Here is a 17,633-nt window from a genome sequence, read left to right as displayed (position 1 = left end):
AGTTCAAGAGAACTCAAAGATATGGTTAAGCACAAAGTCATAATGAAAGGACCCAAATCTTGTTTTGGTAATATTACTTCATGCAAAGACATTTTCTAGGTGATTACCTTAAGACTCATGGAATCTAGTTTGAAAATAGGCATGTAAAAAGATATTAATAGTATAGTTTCCTATTCTTTCCATATTTAACCTCCAATTGGAGGCAAGAATGTAAAGCCACAGCAAATAATTCTTAAATATTCTGTCACTTCACACCTCAAGTGCTCTAAGCTTTCTAAGCCCTCACAACAGAAAACATTTCTGCACATTCTAGGATTATCAGGACTTATGTAGTACATGCACAAATTTTAGCTGATATTGGTTTCCCACTAGGATAACTTTTTTTTCCTGTTGCTGTTTCATATTGTAAAATTTATGGCTGTCATAGAATATGACTGTCATGTCTTTTTTCAGACTAATTCAGTATAATACTAATTCAGTATAATACTGCTGGGTATGAAGAATTCATTATACATTCTTACTGCAAATACCTATAATGATTACTATTTATATATTCTTACCAGTAAGTCTTACAATAATTAACATTTAAATATTCAGACCATTGAAAGTAACAGATTTTTGATATTTTGGAATAAAACTTTTTAAATGGTTTATTCTCTTTTTATATCCACAGTTTATCCTCTGGCATAATTATTTGTTTCTATAACCAATGGCAAGTTAATTTTGTTGAATCAATATCTTTCACCATGAGATATCCTTTAAAAGAGTTACAATCCACAGGATTTATTTAAAAAGTGTCTGAGAACCATATACCATCGTGAGGGTTGCATTTCACTTAACATGTGGTGAAAGCCCATTTCCTTCTGTCCAAGCACAACTCCTAAAATATTTAAGACAGAAAGAATGCTAACAAGTTTGTTATCTTATTTACTGTGTACTTTTTCAAAAGTCAAAGTGCTTCCACATAGAGTATACCATTCCACAGGCCCTACTTATACCAATAAGGCATTCACATTTTTAGGAGTTGCAACATACTTCTTTTGTTAGGTGAGAATTCGAAGAAAAGAATATAGAATTAAAAGATACAGCACCTTTACATTCCAATCTTGGCCATGGCAGTAGCTGTGTGTGTGTGTGTGTGTGTGTGTGTGTGTGTGTGATAGGTGTGTGTGAACATGTTTCTTTCATAAATATTATCTCTGGATCTGATTTACTCATAAGTAGAATAAAGGAATTGGCGTGTAAACATTGCTATAATGCCATCTAGCCCTAAAACCTATGGATAAATGGGCCCATAACGGATGGGGTAAGTTGACTCGTTCATTTTGGCACTTCAAATTAAGAAAAGTTAAACTTCTGGGAGTCGGTAACAGGTTTTCAACAGACAGATGTGCCAGTTAGTCACTTGGTGTTATTACCTTGGCTTGGATCACATTATCAACAGGTGATCATAGACAGTCTACAAAAGAGACCAAGTTCAAGTTGACAAGAGAGGCGATGTGTTCAGGTTTATCAGTTCTTTGAAATCATGAGCACCCACCATAACAAAGATGGGTTGTCATGACGATGAATGCATTTCTGCTTTTGAAGAAGCAGATGCTTGCTAAACTTGTTAGCCAGGCATCCTGTTTAGATCCCTATGCTTTTTACAGGCCCAAAAGATAACAAAGTAAGTGTAAATATATGAATTAGACTGTTTTAACATGATGAAATAAATGTGGGTGGAGATCTGTTCTTATGTAAGAGGGCATCCACACAAACATACTATTTCTTGATGCAGTGTGGTTAGAAGAGATAATATGGAGGGAAGCAAAACTGGATCAAATGAGTAAACAAAGTTTGCAGCTCAGAAATACGTCAAATCCCTAAGCAACTGGGGAAATTTGCTACCTCATTTTCATTAAATCAGCAGTGACTCAAATCAACTCCATTGAGAGTAGTATGTGCATAAACATAGGCTCAAAGAAAGCTTCTGTGTATCTCTCCACTGAATTGTAAGCTCCTATAGGGCAGTGATAGTACCTTGCTCATCTTTATCTCTGGTTAGGGTGTTGCCTGACACAAAAGACCTGTTCAACATGGGTAAGAAATGAACTTGAGGATCAAACATTTCTCCATCTAATGCAGGAATCTTCCTCTGTTCCAATCCTTCTAGTGTTCCAGAGAGCCCATTCGTACACAAGGGAGTCTGGAGTACTTACTGAACTGAAGTTTGCCTCTATCTGACTTTCTTTTTTTTTAAATTTTTTTTAACGTTTATTTATTTTTGAGACAGAGAGAGACAGCATGAACAGGGGAGGAGCAGAGAGAGAGGGAGACACAGAATCGGAAGCAGGCTCCAGGCTCTGGGCCATCAGCCCAGAACCCGACGCGGGGCTCGAACTCACGGACCGTGAGATCATGACCTGAGCTGAAGTCGGACACTCAACCGACTGAGCCACCCAGGCGCCCCAACCTCTATCTGACTTTCATTTGATGTAGAAGATTGTGGATTTGTGTTCAACTGCTAATGTTGACATGTAGCAGGACAATTAGAATTAGATCCAAATGGATGTCATCAGAACATCCCAATTCTTTTGTTGGGTTTTTGGCCTGAATGGAATAGAGTCATTAAAGAGTCTTTTGGGAAATGCTTTCCTTAACATCCCATCTTTTCTCACCTACTAATAATTTCTGCTTATATCCAGTCCTTAACCTTACAGAGGAAAAATGCTGTATAGCAACTGGAGATTCAGGGATGAATTTTTCCAAAAACTTAGAGTAATGAAACATTTATTTTGGTTCTGTAAAGCCCTCATAGCCATGGTCATGTATGCTGTATATGAATAATTACTAAAATGAAATATAAAACATCATCTCCAGTTAATATTTCTAGGCTAGAACTGTTACTCCATGGAAACAAAAATTTCTCATGACTTTCAATGACAATCATTGATTCATTCAATAAATATGCATTGAGATCTTACTCCATGTTAGCATTGTATTTTCTATAGATTCCCCCCTTTTATTATGTTTAACATCTTACATTTACAACTTAATGATAATTTTATCTAAGTTATTTTAAATGATAGGACAAACCTCTGAAATGTTTTTCTATGTGACTGTCTGTATGGCAAATAGAAACTTTTAAATATTGGGGCTAGGGAACAAATATGGTAAATTGATATGTTATTCAAAATTGTACATAAATGTACCATGTATAAATATGATTTTTATCTGTACACATCCTTTTCCTTTGTTATTTGGGGAAATTGTTTGCTTTATTATAATAACGAGTGTTAGGACTGGGAAGAGAACTGTCTTAGATATTCTTAAGTGTTGTCAGGATTATTTCCCAGGTTCTAGAAGTCCCCCCAAATTGGATATGTAAAAATACTTGAATAATTTAACTTAAGATCATGAGAACAGGTAGCTGCATTTGCAAGACAGCTTAATGAAAATAAATGAGAAGTCTACTAGTTTCCTGAATAAAACAGTTCTGCTTCAGTCTCTTTCTTATTCATTATATGAATAATTTTTCCTTCACAAAAAATGTGGTAAACAGGTAAAAAATAGATCAAATAGAGGCAGTTATACACTTTGTTCACTTCAAAGTCAAAGAGGTTAGAACTCAATTACCAATGCTTTTCCTTTGTTACATTATGCAAAGTTGGAACTAGAAATTATGATATTTAGTGAAAATATTTCATATTTTAAGTGTGCATCTTCATTTCCCAAATAGATTAAACAGCTGACCAATGTAGAAACAACAATCATATCACAAACTTACATTACAAACAACTACCAAAATGTGGAAAACAATGTTTACAAATGGTAGCAAAGAATAAATTAACTTTCAGTGCACATAATTAGGTATATACAGGATACTTTAAAACCAAAGGGAGTGATTGCTAATGCTGAGCTCTCAAAAATCTCCATCAAAATATACATGTTACCCAAGAGAGAGTGATAAAAATAAATTGTGACACAAAAGCAGAATGTTGTCTCTCTTCTTATCCTCAAAACTTGGATGATAGCTCATCAAAATAATTTCTCCAAGTGTGCAAATGATGGAAAACTTTAATTCCAAAACCATTTCTCTAAATTACCCACAGATTTATATTCTTGATGCCTTTTCACATGATCACAAGCCAAGCATGCATGTGATTCCCAAAATCGTGGAAGGTTTACTGTGAAATCCTTCCTCCAGTTAAAGTAACTAAGGTATAACTTATTGTTTTTGTCAACTTCTTTCAGATATTTTGCGAGCTCACTGGGAGAGTTATAATCTTCCACATGAATGAATGAATCTGCTGGAATATAATTCTCATAATTTTCCCTAGACGGCCCCAGAACAACAGGGACAGAGCCGGCTAGAAAAGCATTGTAGAGCTTTTCTGTGATGTAATCTTTGTGGATTGAGTTTTCAAAAGACAGATAAAATTTGCAAGTAGATATGGTAGGAATCAAATTTTTATCATTCACATACTCTCCAAATGCTTGCCCGTATGTATGGATTTCAATGCTTTTGCTCAGCTCATTGTAATACTTGACCCTCGCATGCTCAGGATTCCAGTTACTTACAACCCAGCACACTAACTTCTCTTTGCTCGGCACTTCAAACACGAAGGGGTTTGTGCTCACCGTCAAGAAGCCATAAGGCACTTGGATATCTGAGTCACGGCGGTAAGTCAGAGTCAAGTTGAACAGGTGCTCAATGCCACTCTTTTGGGGCGTGTGGGTTGGTGATTCCAAATTCATCCAAATCCATTTCTGGAAGGGTGGCCTAGCCTGCTGAGGTAAGTTAGTCAGATCCCAACTGATGTCTCGGTGATGGATCAGAACCGCATGAGATTTGTTGTATAGGGAACGGTCTGTGGTAAGATGGCATCCTTGGATGTTGAACATTGTTTGGCAAGATGTAAGGTCAAAGGTCTGCCCAAATGGCCACACCCAAATCAGGATAGTAGTTTCATTAAAATAATCAGTTTTGGTGGAGAAGAAGTTTTTCATTTTTAGCACTGAGCTGGCTGACTCCATTGGACTGAAGATCCAGCTGTTGGTGGGCTTGATGTAAATGAGCAGACATGCCATGAAACAACCCAGGATAATGCAGACAATTAAAAATGGGCGGAGAATTCCTTTGGATGCTGATGTCATAATTTTTTCTGTGAAACAGAAAGAGAAAGATAGGGAGGGGTAGTGACAAAATGTTAACCATAATTGGAGATCAACAAGGGGTACATCTCAAAATACACTTAATCACAAAATCAATTGCCTTTTCCTTTTTCAGTGTTATTAAACCATTGAGAGAATTAGAGCTTTTGTTAAGCCAAGAAACTGCTTTTAAAAGGAAGTTTCCCCTGAACTCTAAAAATAATAAATCAGAATTTGTTATAAAAGTACCAGCATATCTTCAAGCTGAGTTACATCTTTTTCAATGCCATCCTTACCTGTTATATTTTTATTTGCGTCTACAAAAATGACATAACAAAGACTGTCACCACTGAAGGTATGACTAAAATCTTTAGTACTTTGACACCACATCAGATTTGTGAACATTCCCTAGTTAATATAATCACTTATTCACTAGTGTGCTTTTAGAGTTTGTGATACAACTTTGTAGTTCAGATGGAATTCTTGGCATGTTACCTTCACTGTCCGAAGTGAGTCACAAGTCATCCTGTAAAAAATAGCAACTTTTGGTTTGATATCCGCTTTTTTACTTTGTTTCGTTTTGTCTTTTATTTAAGTACACTGACAACAAAAATTTGATAAATTAAAACTTCTTGTTTAACTTTAAATGTTTACTTTTTCTTACCATTTTTCCTGTTTACTTTTAGTAATCTGTTAGTACACCCAGGATCTACTAGGCATTCTCACTTACATGGTATTGGGTCATTAAAACAAGCTTTTTGGTTTTTTCTTTTTTAGCATTAAAATGTCATTAGTTAATAAAGATAAATGGATTCTCAAAATATATTCCACGGAGAACAGCATTGATCTTGTGAATCATAGTAGATTGAAACTAAAAAGATGAATCAAAGCTTTTTGAAAACTTTTTTAAATACAAGAATCTTTAAGGTTTTTCCTCTTTGACATTCACGTCTTATGAATATGAACACAAAGATAAGATATGTAATATGTTTACAAAACTGTCTTTTGATCAAATTCTTACTGATCCTCGGAAGCTCATTATTCTTCTCACCAAAATAATGTGGCCTAACGATTTCAGATTCACTAAAATATTTTGAAATCTTGATCAAAACTAGTTTAGAAACATTAGATGTGGCCTTGTGTGCATGCCTGGCACCAGGGCAGCTGGGAGCCTCTCCTGGGGAGGGGGAGGGGGAGGGGCAGGTTTTGATTCCCACCATGGCTATCACACAGTTTCAGTTATTTAAAGTTTGCACTTGCCCGACAACACTATTTTCATTCCTAAAGAGATTAACATGCGGATCTGGCAGTAGACGGAAGTTAAGTGGAGACCAAATAACTTTGCCAACTGCAGTTGATTATTCGTCGGTTCCTAAACAGACAGATGTTGAGGAGTGGACGTCCTGGGATGAAGATACACCCACAAGTGTAGATTGAAGGAGGGAATGGGGATGTGATGACATAACAAAATACTGTGGAACAACTGGAACCTGACTATTTTCAAGACATGACACCAACTATAAGGAAAACGCAGAATCATTATTAAGAAGAGAGAACCATTACATTTTGGCCTCCCAGATGGTAGCACAGGTTTCTTTAGTAGATTTACACCTACACAATATGTGCCTTTTATTCGTCAGTCTCCTGAATTAGGCAACTTGGATACCTGGCAGGAAAATACCAACGCATGGGAAGGAGAAGAAGATGCAGCCTGGCAAGCGGAAGAAGTTCTGAGGCAGCACAAGATGGCAGACAGAGAAAATAAAGGAAGAAAATGGAAAAGGAGGCACAGTGGCTGATGAAGAAGGAACAATACAAAATTGGTGCGAAGCTTTCATAACAAGTGCTCTTCACATGTCATAGTGCCAGGAGGAGAAATATGAGCTCCACAACTCAAGCAACATTTCGAGGGATTTAAGAGTATTTTCAAGAGTACAAAAACACAGTGTTTGATTTTAATGCATTCATCAGACCATCTAGGACACCAGGATTCTCTCAGAGTACCTCGAGATCTCAGTGATTGAGACTCAAAGGAAAGAAAAAGACCCCTGAGGCAATAGTTTTTTCAACATGCTCCAAGTGTAAGGCAATTGTTTGCTGTAGAGAAAATATTACAAATGGAATACACCAGTACCTCTTCTAGCTAGTGTTTCTAACTAAATAAATGGGTGTAGGGGTGCCTGGATGGCTCAGTGGGTTAAGCGGCCGACTTCGGCTCAGGTCATGATCTCGCGTTTCATGAATTTGAGCGCCGTATTGGGCTCCATGCTGACAGCTCAAAGCCTGGAGCCTACTTTAGATTCTGTGTCTATCGCTCTCTGCCCCTTCCCCGCTCGCATTCTGTCTGTCTCTCTCCAAAATAAATAAACATTAAAAAATTTTAAGTAAATGGGTGTAAATAGTTTTATGGTAGGAAAGAAGTCTGTGATGCTTTCCTTTGCTATGCGTAATGACAAAATAAATAATTTTAAATATTCTTTTGTTTCCATGATTATCTGACTTAAATCAGACAAACTGGAGGGCTTTCTTTATTTTTGTTGGCAGAAGCTGGTATTGGTATACATTTCCTCTAATTTGAACTGGAATTGTTTATGTTTAATATGACATTAATGGATTTGATGACTTTGGTTTTTAAGAAAAGACCCTAATGCAATAATTCTATTTATCATAAATATTTTATACATCACTGTTTTCCTTTAGATGGTATTGTAATGCTGTACGTAGTTGTAATTTATATTGTAGGTATAAATTAAAAATCAGCAAAGTGACAAATTTGATTTGTATTATTAGAACTTGTGAGGTTTTTTAAAAAAATTTTTAATGTTTATTTATTTTCAAGAGAGAGACAGAGTGAAAGCAGGGTAGGGGCAGAGAGACAGGGAGACACAGAATCTGCAGCAGGCTCCAGGCTCTGAGCTGTCAGCACAGAGCCCTACACTGGGCTCGAACTCACAGACCGTGAGATCATGAGCTGAGATGAAGTCGGATGCTTAATCAATGAGCCACCCAGGTGCCCCTAACTTGTGAGTTTTAAAAACTAGTATTGGGTGATGGGCATTGAGGAGAGCACTTGTTGGGATGAGCACTGAGTGTTGTATGTAAGCCAATTTGACAATAAATTATATTAAAAAAATAAAAAAAATAAAAACTAGTGTTAGTAGTTTTTCCCTTTTGTTACAGATTTTAAGATACTACAGTGTTTTAAATAGCTTAGTCCGTCTCACACAAAAGTCATTGATTTATAAATGCAGAAAGCCTTCAGTTCCAATATTTCAAAGCTTTTAGATGATTTCCGTATCAATTTTATGTATCTGTCATAATGCAGTTTACCATGTTGTTGGCTAAGATAATATTATTGATTCATTAAATTTTCAATTGAGATAGGAATAATATTTTTATATTTGGGTGTTGACTGGCTTCAAAATTGTTTCAAGGAAAAAGATATATACTGTGTTCATAGGAAAGAAATAGATTTGATAGTTTAAAATCCTATTATTTTTTCTCCACAATTAAAATACATCCAGACTGATTTTCTATGGCTTTAGAATTTTTTAAGGATTTTTACTTTCATAAAAGTTGTCCAAAATTAACATTCTGTGGTTTTTTAAAAATGTTACAGGTACTCTAAACTATAGCTCAAATGTTTGAATTAAAATATTTCATAAAATCACAGACTATACAGTGAGATCACCCTAAGTCCTTATCCTAAGCTCCCAGACTAAATGTGATTGTAAAACCAGTTGAAATTTAACTTTGGTAAAAAGCTGCTTTTTGTAGTCCCAAGCCACACTGTCAGTCATCATGTTTATTAGAGTTTCTGCCAAAATACTCCCAATTAAATAGAATAGACTCGAATTTTTAGTAATATATGTATCTCTTCCCTTATTTATATTTATTTATTTTTAGTCATGGGAATGCTACATAAGTTCTCTAAATTTGGGGTTCATTAAAGGGTAACCTCTCCTTTAGTACAATAAATTTTACTGCTTTTCCCAAATAGTTGACAAGTATTGAAGTCTGCTTTGATTATGCCTTTCATGGGTGTGGGATTTTACTTTTTTGTTTGTTCTTGATTTTTGTTTAATTAGAAGTAAAAATTGGTTAGAAATTATAGTTTGTTTGATTAATTAGAGGCTTTTCTTATGGAAGGAATAAGTAACAATACTGGGGGAAAAAAAAAAGAAACACTAGATGTTTCCTTCCAGAAAAAAAGGGAGAAATTGTTCTTTATTTAATTACCTAAATTTATGTGAACATTTAAAAAATCACATTTTTTTTTATATGGCTTTTTTTGAAAGCATATGACATTTGCTATGTAGTAAAGCTTGATTTTGTGCATCCAAAGATTCTGGATATTGTACTCTGGAGCACTCTTAGGACAAATTTTGGAATCAAAGACTGAGACTTACCATCAAAGTTAGCTATCCAGTCAATAACAAAAGGAAAATAAGTGTCTACCAACTATGTCCAGAAACTATTTTTATTTTATTTATTTATTTATTTAAAAAAATTTTTTTTTTACATTTTATTTATTTTTGAGAGAGAGAGAGAGAGACAGAGCACAAGTGGGGGAGGGGCCGAGAGAGAGGGAGACACAGAATCTGAAGCAGGCTCCAGGCTCCGAGCTGTCAGCACAGAGCCCGATGCGGGGCTTGAACCCACGAACCGTGAGATCATGACCTGAGCCGAAGTCAGTTGCTTAACTGACTGAGCCACCCAGGCGCCCCCAGAAACTATTTTTAAATGTTTATTTTTATGTATTATTTTTGTCATTTAAAAATTTGTTGCTTTAGGTATATTTCTTATAAATAGCATATACTTGGATTTGTTTTTTGTTTGGTTTCATTTTTGAGGTATAATTAACATATAATATTATATTAATTCCAGGTGTACAACATAATAATATACAGTTGACCCTTAAACCACACAGGTTTGAATTGCACAAGTTCACTTCTATGCAGATTTTTTTACAGTACTGTAAGTGCATTTTTCTCTTCCTTGTGATTTTCTTAATAATATTTTTTCCCTCTAACTTACTTTATTGTAAAAATACAGTATATAATACATATAACATACAAAATATGTGTTAGTCAACTATTTATGTTATCAGTAAGGCTTATAGTCAACTGCAGGCTATTAGTAGTTAAGCTTTTGGGGAGTCAAAAATTTTATGTGGATTTTCAACACCCGTAACTTCTGCATTGTTTAAGGTCAACTGTACAATGAAATGAGCACCACATATATCCCACATATATATACCTTTTTTTCTTGTGTTGAGAACTTTTAAGATCTACTCTTTTAGCAACTTTCAAATATATGATACAGTATTATTTACTATAGTCACCATGCTATACCTGACATCCCCAGGAAATCTGTACCTTTTTTTTTTTTTTAATTTAAATTCAAGTTACAGTGTTGTCATGGCTTCAGGAATAGAACCCAGTAATTCATCTCTTCCATGTGACACCCAGTGCTCATCCCAAAAAGTTCCCTCCACAATGCCTGTCACCACCCTACTTAACCCATTCCCCCACCAACTTACCCTCCATCAACCCTCAGTTTGTTCTCTGTATTTAAAAGTCTCCTATGGTTTGCCTCCCTCTGTATTATCTTATTTTTCCTTCCCTTGTGTTTCTCAAATTCCACATGAGTGAAAACATATGATATCTGTCTTTTCTCTGACTGACTTATAAATGTTTTATTTATTTGGTGAGAAAGAACATGAATGGGGGAAGGGCAGAGAGAGGGAAAGAGAGAGAATCCCAAGCAGGCTCCAAGCTCAACATGGAGCCCAATGCAGGGCTCAGACTCAGGACTGAGAACACGACTTGAGCCAAAATCAAGAGTTGGATGCTCAATGGACTGAACTACCCAGGTGCCCCCAGAAACTATTAATTAACCCCTGAGTTAAAGAGATAACCAGAAAGGAATATGAATGAAATCTCAACTCTTTATAACTAAATGACATGGTACTACATGTCAAATTTTGTGGAATGTACTTAAAATACTACTTTAAAGGAAATTACCAGGTTTGCACAGTTTTGGGGAAATTAATAAATTGGTCAACTGAATAAAGTGGACAAAGAAAAATGATCCAAAGCTAAATAAATAAGAAGTAAAAAATTAAGATAGGGATTGAAATTAAAATTGAGAGCAGAAATTTGAGGTGATTACTAACATCACATTAACTATGTGAGGTGATGAATGTTAAGTAAACTCATTGTAGTAATAGTTTTGCAATATCTACATATATCAAATTATTATGTTGTATACCTTAAACTCATAAAGCATTGTATGTCAATTATAACTCAATAAAACTGGAAAAAATACTAAGATGAACCCCAGGCAAGAACAATTAAGAAAAAAGAAATTAAATTTATTTTATATTTTTTAAGAAGTTCATTTTAAATATCAAAAAGAGTAAATGATTCTTGATGTAACATAAAACAATAAGAAATGACTATATTGAGTAATTTTACATTCATGAATTTGAAAAACTGATGAAATGGTTATATATCTACACAAATACAAAAATAAGAAAAATGCCAATTTTAATAAGAAATTCTTATTAAACAAATAGCAGTTAGAAAAGTGGAATTGATAAATGGTAACTGAAAACAAACAGCAGACCTAGATGATTTGTAGGAGTGATATCAACATTTCAATGACTAGAGAATACTACTGTCATTTATTAAAAAAAATCTAATAAACAGAAAAATAAGCAAAGAAGCTTAACTCATTATATGAAGCCAATTATTACCCTATTACCAAAAGAAAATATAAAAAGTTAAAAAAAGTATTTCATTTATGAACACAGATGTAAAAATACAAACATTTTGCAATAAAGATTATTAAAAATATATTATGACACAATTCAAGAATAGGTTTTTGTAGGTTCATGTACATTTTATCCCACTTTATAAATTTAAATATTTGGACAATCTTTGAATTTTTTCTAGATCTTGGGATCTACAGACTGAGAAAATTTACTGGAAGAAGGATCTCCTCTTTAATGGAGTAATACTAACCTTTAATATCCATGATTGGACTCAGCAATTAGGTTTTTTTTTCCTCCTATGGCACCAATGTTTAATGGTGTTTAGAAATGTTCTCATTGAAAGTTTCCTTAAATGCTTTCTGAATCGAAATGCATTGGCAAAAACTGCATAAGTGATATCAATTCATTATGATAAGGTTACAACTTTAATAGTCTCCATTTAATAAATGCTCACTCTCAGCTAGGCCTTGTGCCAAGCACTTTGCACACATCATTTCCTTTAATCTTCATAGAATCTCTAGCAAGAAGGTCTTTTATCACCTCTTCACAGATGAGAAAACTGAGGGCCAGAGATATGACTAACTGGCTTAACCATTGCGTTCTGCTATTTCTTGCCTTCTACAATCTTCTTTGAATAATACAAACATCAGTAGTCTGTTGAGATGCACTTAGCACCTCAAGTTTCATTGTCTTGACTTCTCTGGCCTCTATCTTTTACTCCATAATTGAGGAGTACTTATCTATGCATTAAATTTAGAGCAATTTCCCTTAACAAGAAACCTGACACTTATATGAAACTTAGTGTCAAAGATTGATCTTAGCACTGACGTTAACATACATACATATACACACTTATCCTCACTGTAATCCCATTTTATTGATAAAGAAACTGAGTCCTCTAATGGTTAAGAAACTTGCTCAGGGTCACCCAGTTCATATGTGGCCGAGCACACTGTCAAACAACCCAGGCCATCTGGTTCCTGTTGGGGGCATGATCACTACATTTTATGATTACTGATTCTTCAGGTTGCAGCAAGAGAATGTAATTATCTTGACTATACCAGAAAGTAAACTCTATGAAAGACTTTGTTTCTTCACTGTTGTATCCTCAACAGCAGAATGTAGTAGGTGTTTAATAAGTGCTGTATATGTTGCATGAACAAATGGGTGGATTTCTGAGTCCCTACTATGTGCAAGATAAAATTCTTAGTAACTAGATAAACAAAAATGAACCAAGTGTGACTGAAGAAATATATACTCAGTTGCTGTCTTTGTGCGTTTAACAAGTAAACCTTTAGAGAATAATTACCATTACAGTTACATACAGGTATTTTACCACTAAATGAGCAAAATCTCTCAGTTTTGCTTCTCTTCATCACGTGTCAAAGTTGGCATCTATCTAGTACTCTTTAATTCCCATGACTCTTTTCTTGGCCAAATGAGAAGAAAAAAATTGGTCACTAGGCAGAAACAATGTTCCTTTCACTGTGTGCCTTTCTGTGTTCTGCTTCCTGGACCTTTTGTATTGAGGTTCTTCTTGTTAACTCTCTGCATACCTCTCACCTCAACTTTTCATTGCTGTCGGGGTCAATTACTGAATAGTAGGGGCAGTTATTTAGTGACCCCTGCTTTGTACAGAAACTGTCAGAAAAGTTTGCCTCTTGGAACCATACTGACATCTCCTTGACAGGAACCTTTTCACCTACTCCTCATAACTAAAATTCAGTTGGATCCCAACACATCTTGAACTGCTAATCGATACAACCTATTTTTAAAGCACCCACAGCAGTGTTACTTTTGCTCTCACCTGAGATACCAATACATTTATAGCATTAAGCAAATTATAACAATAAATCATGTAGTTAAAACTTTTCAATTTTTTTTAATAGTCCCCGTACTATTGAAGAATATAATTTAAAGGCATTGGCATTAAAAAATTAACACAATCTTTGGTAAAAGTGCAACTTGATGGGACTTGGTGTGCCTATGATTCTGTTTTCCATCATGAAACTACCTTCATTCACATTTGTAGGAATGCTCTACTGAGTGATAAAGAATGGAAGAGAGCTTGGAATAGAAAAGGTTCAAGTTTGATTCTCAAGTCATAAATATACTTCAAGGTATTGGGAGAGAAATGTGAACCAAAGAGAACAGGAGCCTTCTTCAAGAAATAGTAGTTTTTTTTTTTTTTTTGGTGTGTGTGTGTGTGTGTGTGTGTGTGTGTGTTGAATCCTTATTTCAAATGGAAAGAAACAAGTGTATATTTAAAATCGAATTCAATACCTACCTAAAACTTAAAAGACAGAACAGTTGGGTTTGTCACTTGCCACTTGGGATTTATTCCTACATTGCAGCCACCCCCTAATTCTTCAACCCACCTCTCTGGCTCACACTAGCAGGCATGTGGGATTGGAAGAGAATTTCCCTCATGCCCTTAGGAGTTCTTGAGTCAATATGTTTGACAATCACATATTCCCTATTTGTTGTGTGGGTGCATAATTAAATGATTCCTGATACAGTAAAACTTTTCATCCTTGGCAAAAATGTGTAAAGGAACAGAACTCTGGATCCACTTAAGGATCTTCAGATCAAGCCAGACCAGCCCCAAAGACAAGAAATGAATCATTAAAAAAATCAGTGGATAAAGTTAGAAATAGTTAAAGGAAAAAAATTGTCACCGATTGTGACTTATTCCCTTTTAAATAAAATAAAATTTGTAAAGTGCTTCTGATAATGCCTGGACCAGGAAAAGCACTATGTAAGTGTTTGCTATTATATTATTACTCTCTGTTATAGTCAAGAATCCGAGCTCTTACCTTAGCCGAAATTCTTTTGGAATCATAGATCCCTTCTTATTTCTATGTAAATTATTAGCACTTCTTTTCTTTTTTAAAGTTTATTTATTTATTTTGAAAGAAAGGGTGAGAGAAAGAATCCCAAGCAGGCTCCTGCTGTCAGACGTGGGACTCAAACTCATGAATTGTGAGATCATGACCTGAGCCGAAACCAAGAGTCTGAAGCCGAATCTACTGAGCCACCCAGGAGCCCCAAATTATTACCATTTCGAACCACACACACACACACACACACACACACACATGCACACACACACATACACATGCAGAATTTCCTCTAAGTTTAAAACATAACTCATTATTAATAACATCTGGATAAATATATAAGAATTTTATAAACAGGGTCTTTCACTTGTTCATGGTATCACCCTTTATACAAAAGATTACTCTATAAGCATATTATAATTAAAGGATTCTATAGCAGATATATGAAAATGAAAATAATTACTACTATTTTAAAATTTCTTGTGAGTTTCTTTTAACATGATTTGAGAAGCTGTACAAGTATAGGCAGAGTTATTTTCCTGTTTACATTTTCTCACTGTCTGGATCGCCTCCCTTCTTCTGGCCCTTATTTCCTCCTGGGATATTACCTCTCCTCTCCTGTGTGCAATCTTTGGGACTACAGAGAGTGATATTTCCCCCTTTCCTAGCCAATGTTGAGCAGAGGATCCAGATCATTCAAACTCTTTTTCTGGGACTTTGAAACTTGAAAGGAAGGGTCAGGAGGGAAAAATCTTGGGGCTGATTAATCACAGTGGGGTTTCCTTACAAGACAATTAAGTAAAGTCTACTAATTGCCTCCAAGTTGCTACTTGGGGTGCCGCCTTCCTGGGCTTCCTTCTTCTGGCATTCCTTTAGCTCTAAGAGCTACTCCATAAACTTGCAATAATTTCCTCTTTGTGTATGTTTATTATAATTTTTTTCAGTGCTTGAAACAAATCCAAACAAATAACTGCAACAAAACCAAAGCAAGCAAGCAAGCCAACAAAACCCCAACTAATTATCTTCTCTCCTCTTTTTTTAATTCCTGCAGGACATGAAGTATATTACTTGATTCTTTTAAAATATGTCCATAATTATTTGGATTAAAAAAACTATATATAAATTCTTAAAACATCAAACATATCTCTTCACTTTATGTTAAGCCATAGACCCCACCCAGAATTAAGGTATTGTGGTATCTAATTGGGCTATTACTGACCTGTTTGGTCAGGCTCAAAGACAATTTGTTCTCCACATAATCATCATGGGGTTTAGTGTCCTGATACTCATATGGATTCTGCAAAAGTCTTCTGAATACTACACTGAATGTTTATCATTTAAATTGCACGGTTTTATTTTTGGGAGTTGTTTTCGTTATTGTTTTATTTTGCTTTTATTGCTTCCTATGACTTTTAGGCTAAGATCCTTTACAAGAATAAAAATGTCTCATACTTTCTATACTATATACCAGATTATATTCTGCCTCGAAGCACTGTAAAACTTTATATATTCATCACTTCACTTTCAAAGATTCCTTTGACACTTCACATTCCGCTGAACCTTTCTCATGGGCATTCCTGCTCTGAGTTCCCACAATTTCCCCCATTAGAATCTGAGCCAAATGCCTCCTGTCTTTGGGAGAGATGCCATTTACTTTTTGGCAAGAAGACACAGGTTGATGATCTCTGGAATGCTATCAAATTTGTGTTTGTGAACCTTTCTCAAAGACCTTTGGATATTATCTCTGGTATTTCCATGGGTGAGACTCTTTTATTTCCTCCAAACACTGGAAAAGCTACCACCAAAATATGCCAGATTTTGGTCCCAATGCTTTTTCTGAATATTCCTCAGAATGCACTCTAGCGCATACTAGGATTCCCTGACTTATTTCTGCAGTGTTTTCATCTTTAGGGATATTACTCCAAAATGCTCAAAAATGTCTCTCTTTTCGCCCCCTTTCATTTCTGTTTTACACATTTGTTTGGCCAACTGCCATTTTTCCGGCATTGCAAATTTCTTCATCTTGAGTGGTTTCTACATTCACTCTCTTTGAAATTTCTTTCCAATTCAGGGATGAACCTTTTTTAGTTTGATCTTTTATCTGCTCTCTTCTCTTTCTACTTGTAATCACTAGTTCTCAGTCACTGTCTTTATTCATCTTAGAAGCTCTATTTACCTGCTTTTGCTGCAGCTAAAGCAATCAGATCTGACACTGAGCCCAAGCATCACTTGGCTCACGTGGTACCTTCCCAGAGGGAATACCATAGACAGGGCCAACGGTGTTTGCTGGCATTTTCCCAGAACATGATTTCTGGTGTTCCTTGGGGCCAATGGTCTTTTATAATTTGGCTGGCAGCACCAGTGCTATGATTATTGTCAGGTTTATCCCAAAACAGCCAGCCAGTGAAGGTCAAGAGAGCCTTTACAAAAATCCCAAACTCTCATTTTGGGCTGATAGATTACTATGCGTTCCCAACTCTGAAGATGAGACTTTTTTCCTTACAGATGACAAAGTAGAGTGATTAACCCAGTAGATTTTTCCTTACATCTCCCTGTCTTTTAAATGTTTACCCTACCCAGTACCAATGATGTCTCCTAATTATTCCTTAGATTAGTTGACTTCTTTCTAATTCCCTAGGTCCAAAATCTATCACCTCCTGTTTAGACTGCTGACATTGCTTTTCAGCAGTACATCTGGCACTCAATTTTGATGAGTTCAATTTATTCACAATGCAGTAGAGCAATGTTTGTGAAAGCGTGGTCCCCAGACCAGTGGCAACAGCATCTACATCACCTGGGATCTTGTAGGGAAGGCAATTCTCCCACCTGACCCCAGATATAAGGAATCAGAAACTGGGGTGAGGTCCAGCAATCTATTC

At 35.4% G+C, this 17,633-nt stretch overlaps 1 protein-coding gene and 1 pseudogene across 5 annotated transcripts in view; one reads left to right on the top strand and one right to left on the bottom strand.

Moving 5' to 3' along the window:
* Positions 1 to 1,047: 1,047 nt before the first annotated feature.
* Positions 1,048 to 17,633, bottom strand: part of FUT9 (fucosyltransferase 9) — a 200,918-nt gene continuing 184,332 nt past the window's right edge. For all 5 annotated transcript variants that reach the window (XM_045499064.1, XM_045499062.1, XM_045499065.1 and 2 more), the window contains 2 exons: positions 2,456 to 5,147; positions 1,048 to 2,216 (listed from right to left, as the gene is read on the bottom strand). In XM_045499064.1, the coding sequence (XP_045355020.1) occupies positions 4,060 to 5,139 (1,080 nt within the window). In that variant the 5' untranslated portion in view covers positions 5,140 to 5,147 and the 3' untranslated portion in view covers positions 1,048 to 2,216; positions 2,456 to 4,059. The remainder of the gene's footprint in view (positions 2,217 to 2,455; positions 5,148 to 17,633) is intronic.
* On the top strand, positions 5,731 to 7,309 carry LOC123608744 (annotated as a pseudogene).

This window comes from Leopardus geoffroyi, chromosome B2 (genome assembly GCF_018350155.1).
Source record: "Leopardus geoffroyi isolate Oge1 chromosome B2, O.geoffroyi_Oge1_pat1.0, whole genome shotgun sequence".
NCBI lineage: Eukaryota > Metazoa > Chordata > Mammalia > Carnivora > Felidae > Leopardus > Leopardus geoffroyi.
Note: the sequence above shows the minus strand (reverse complement) of the source record. Positions and strands in the feature narration are given on the sequence as shown.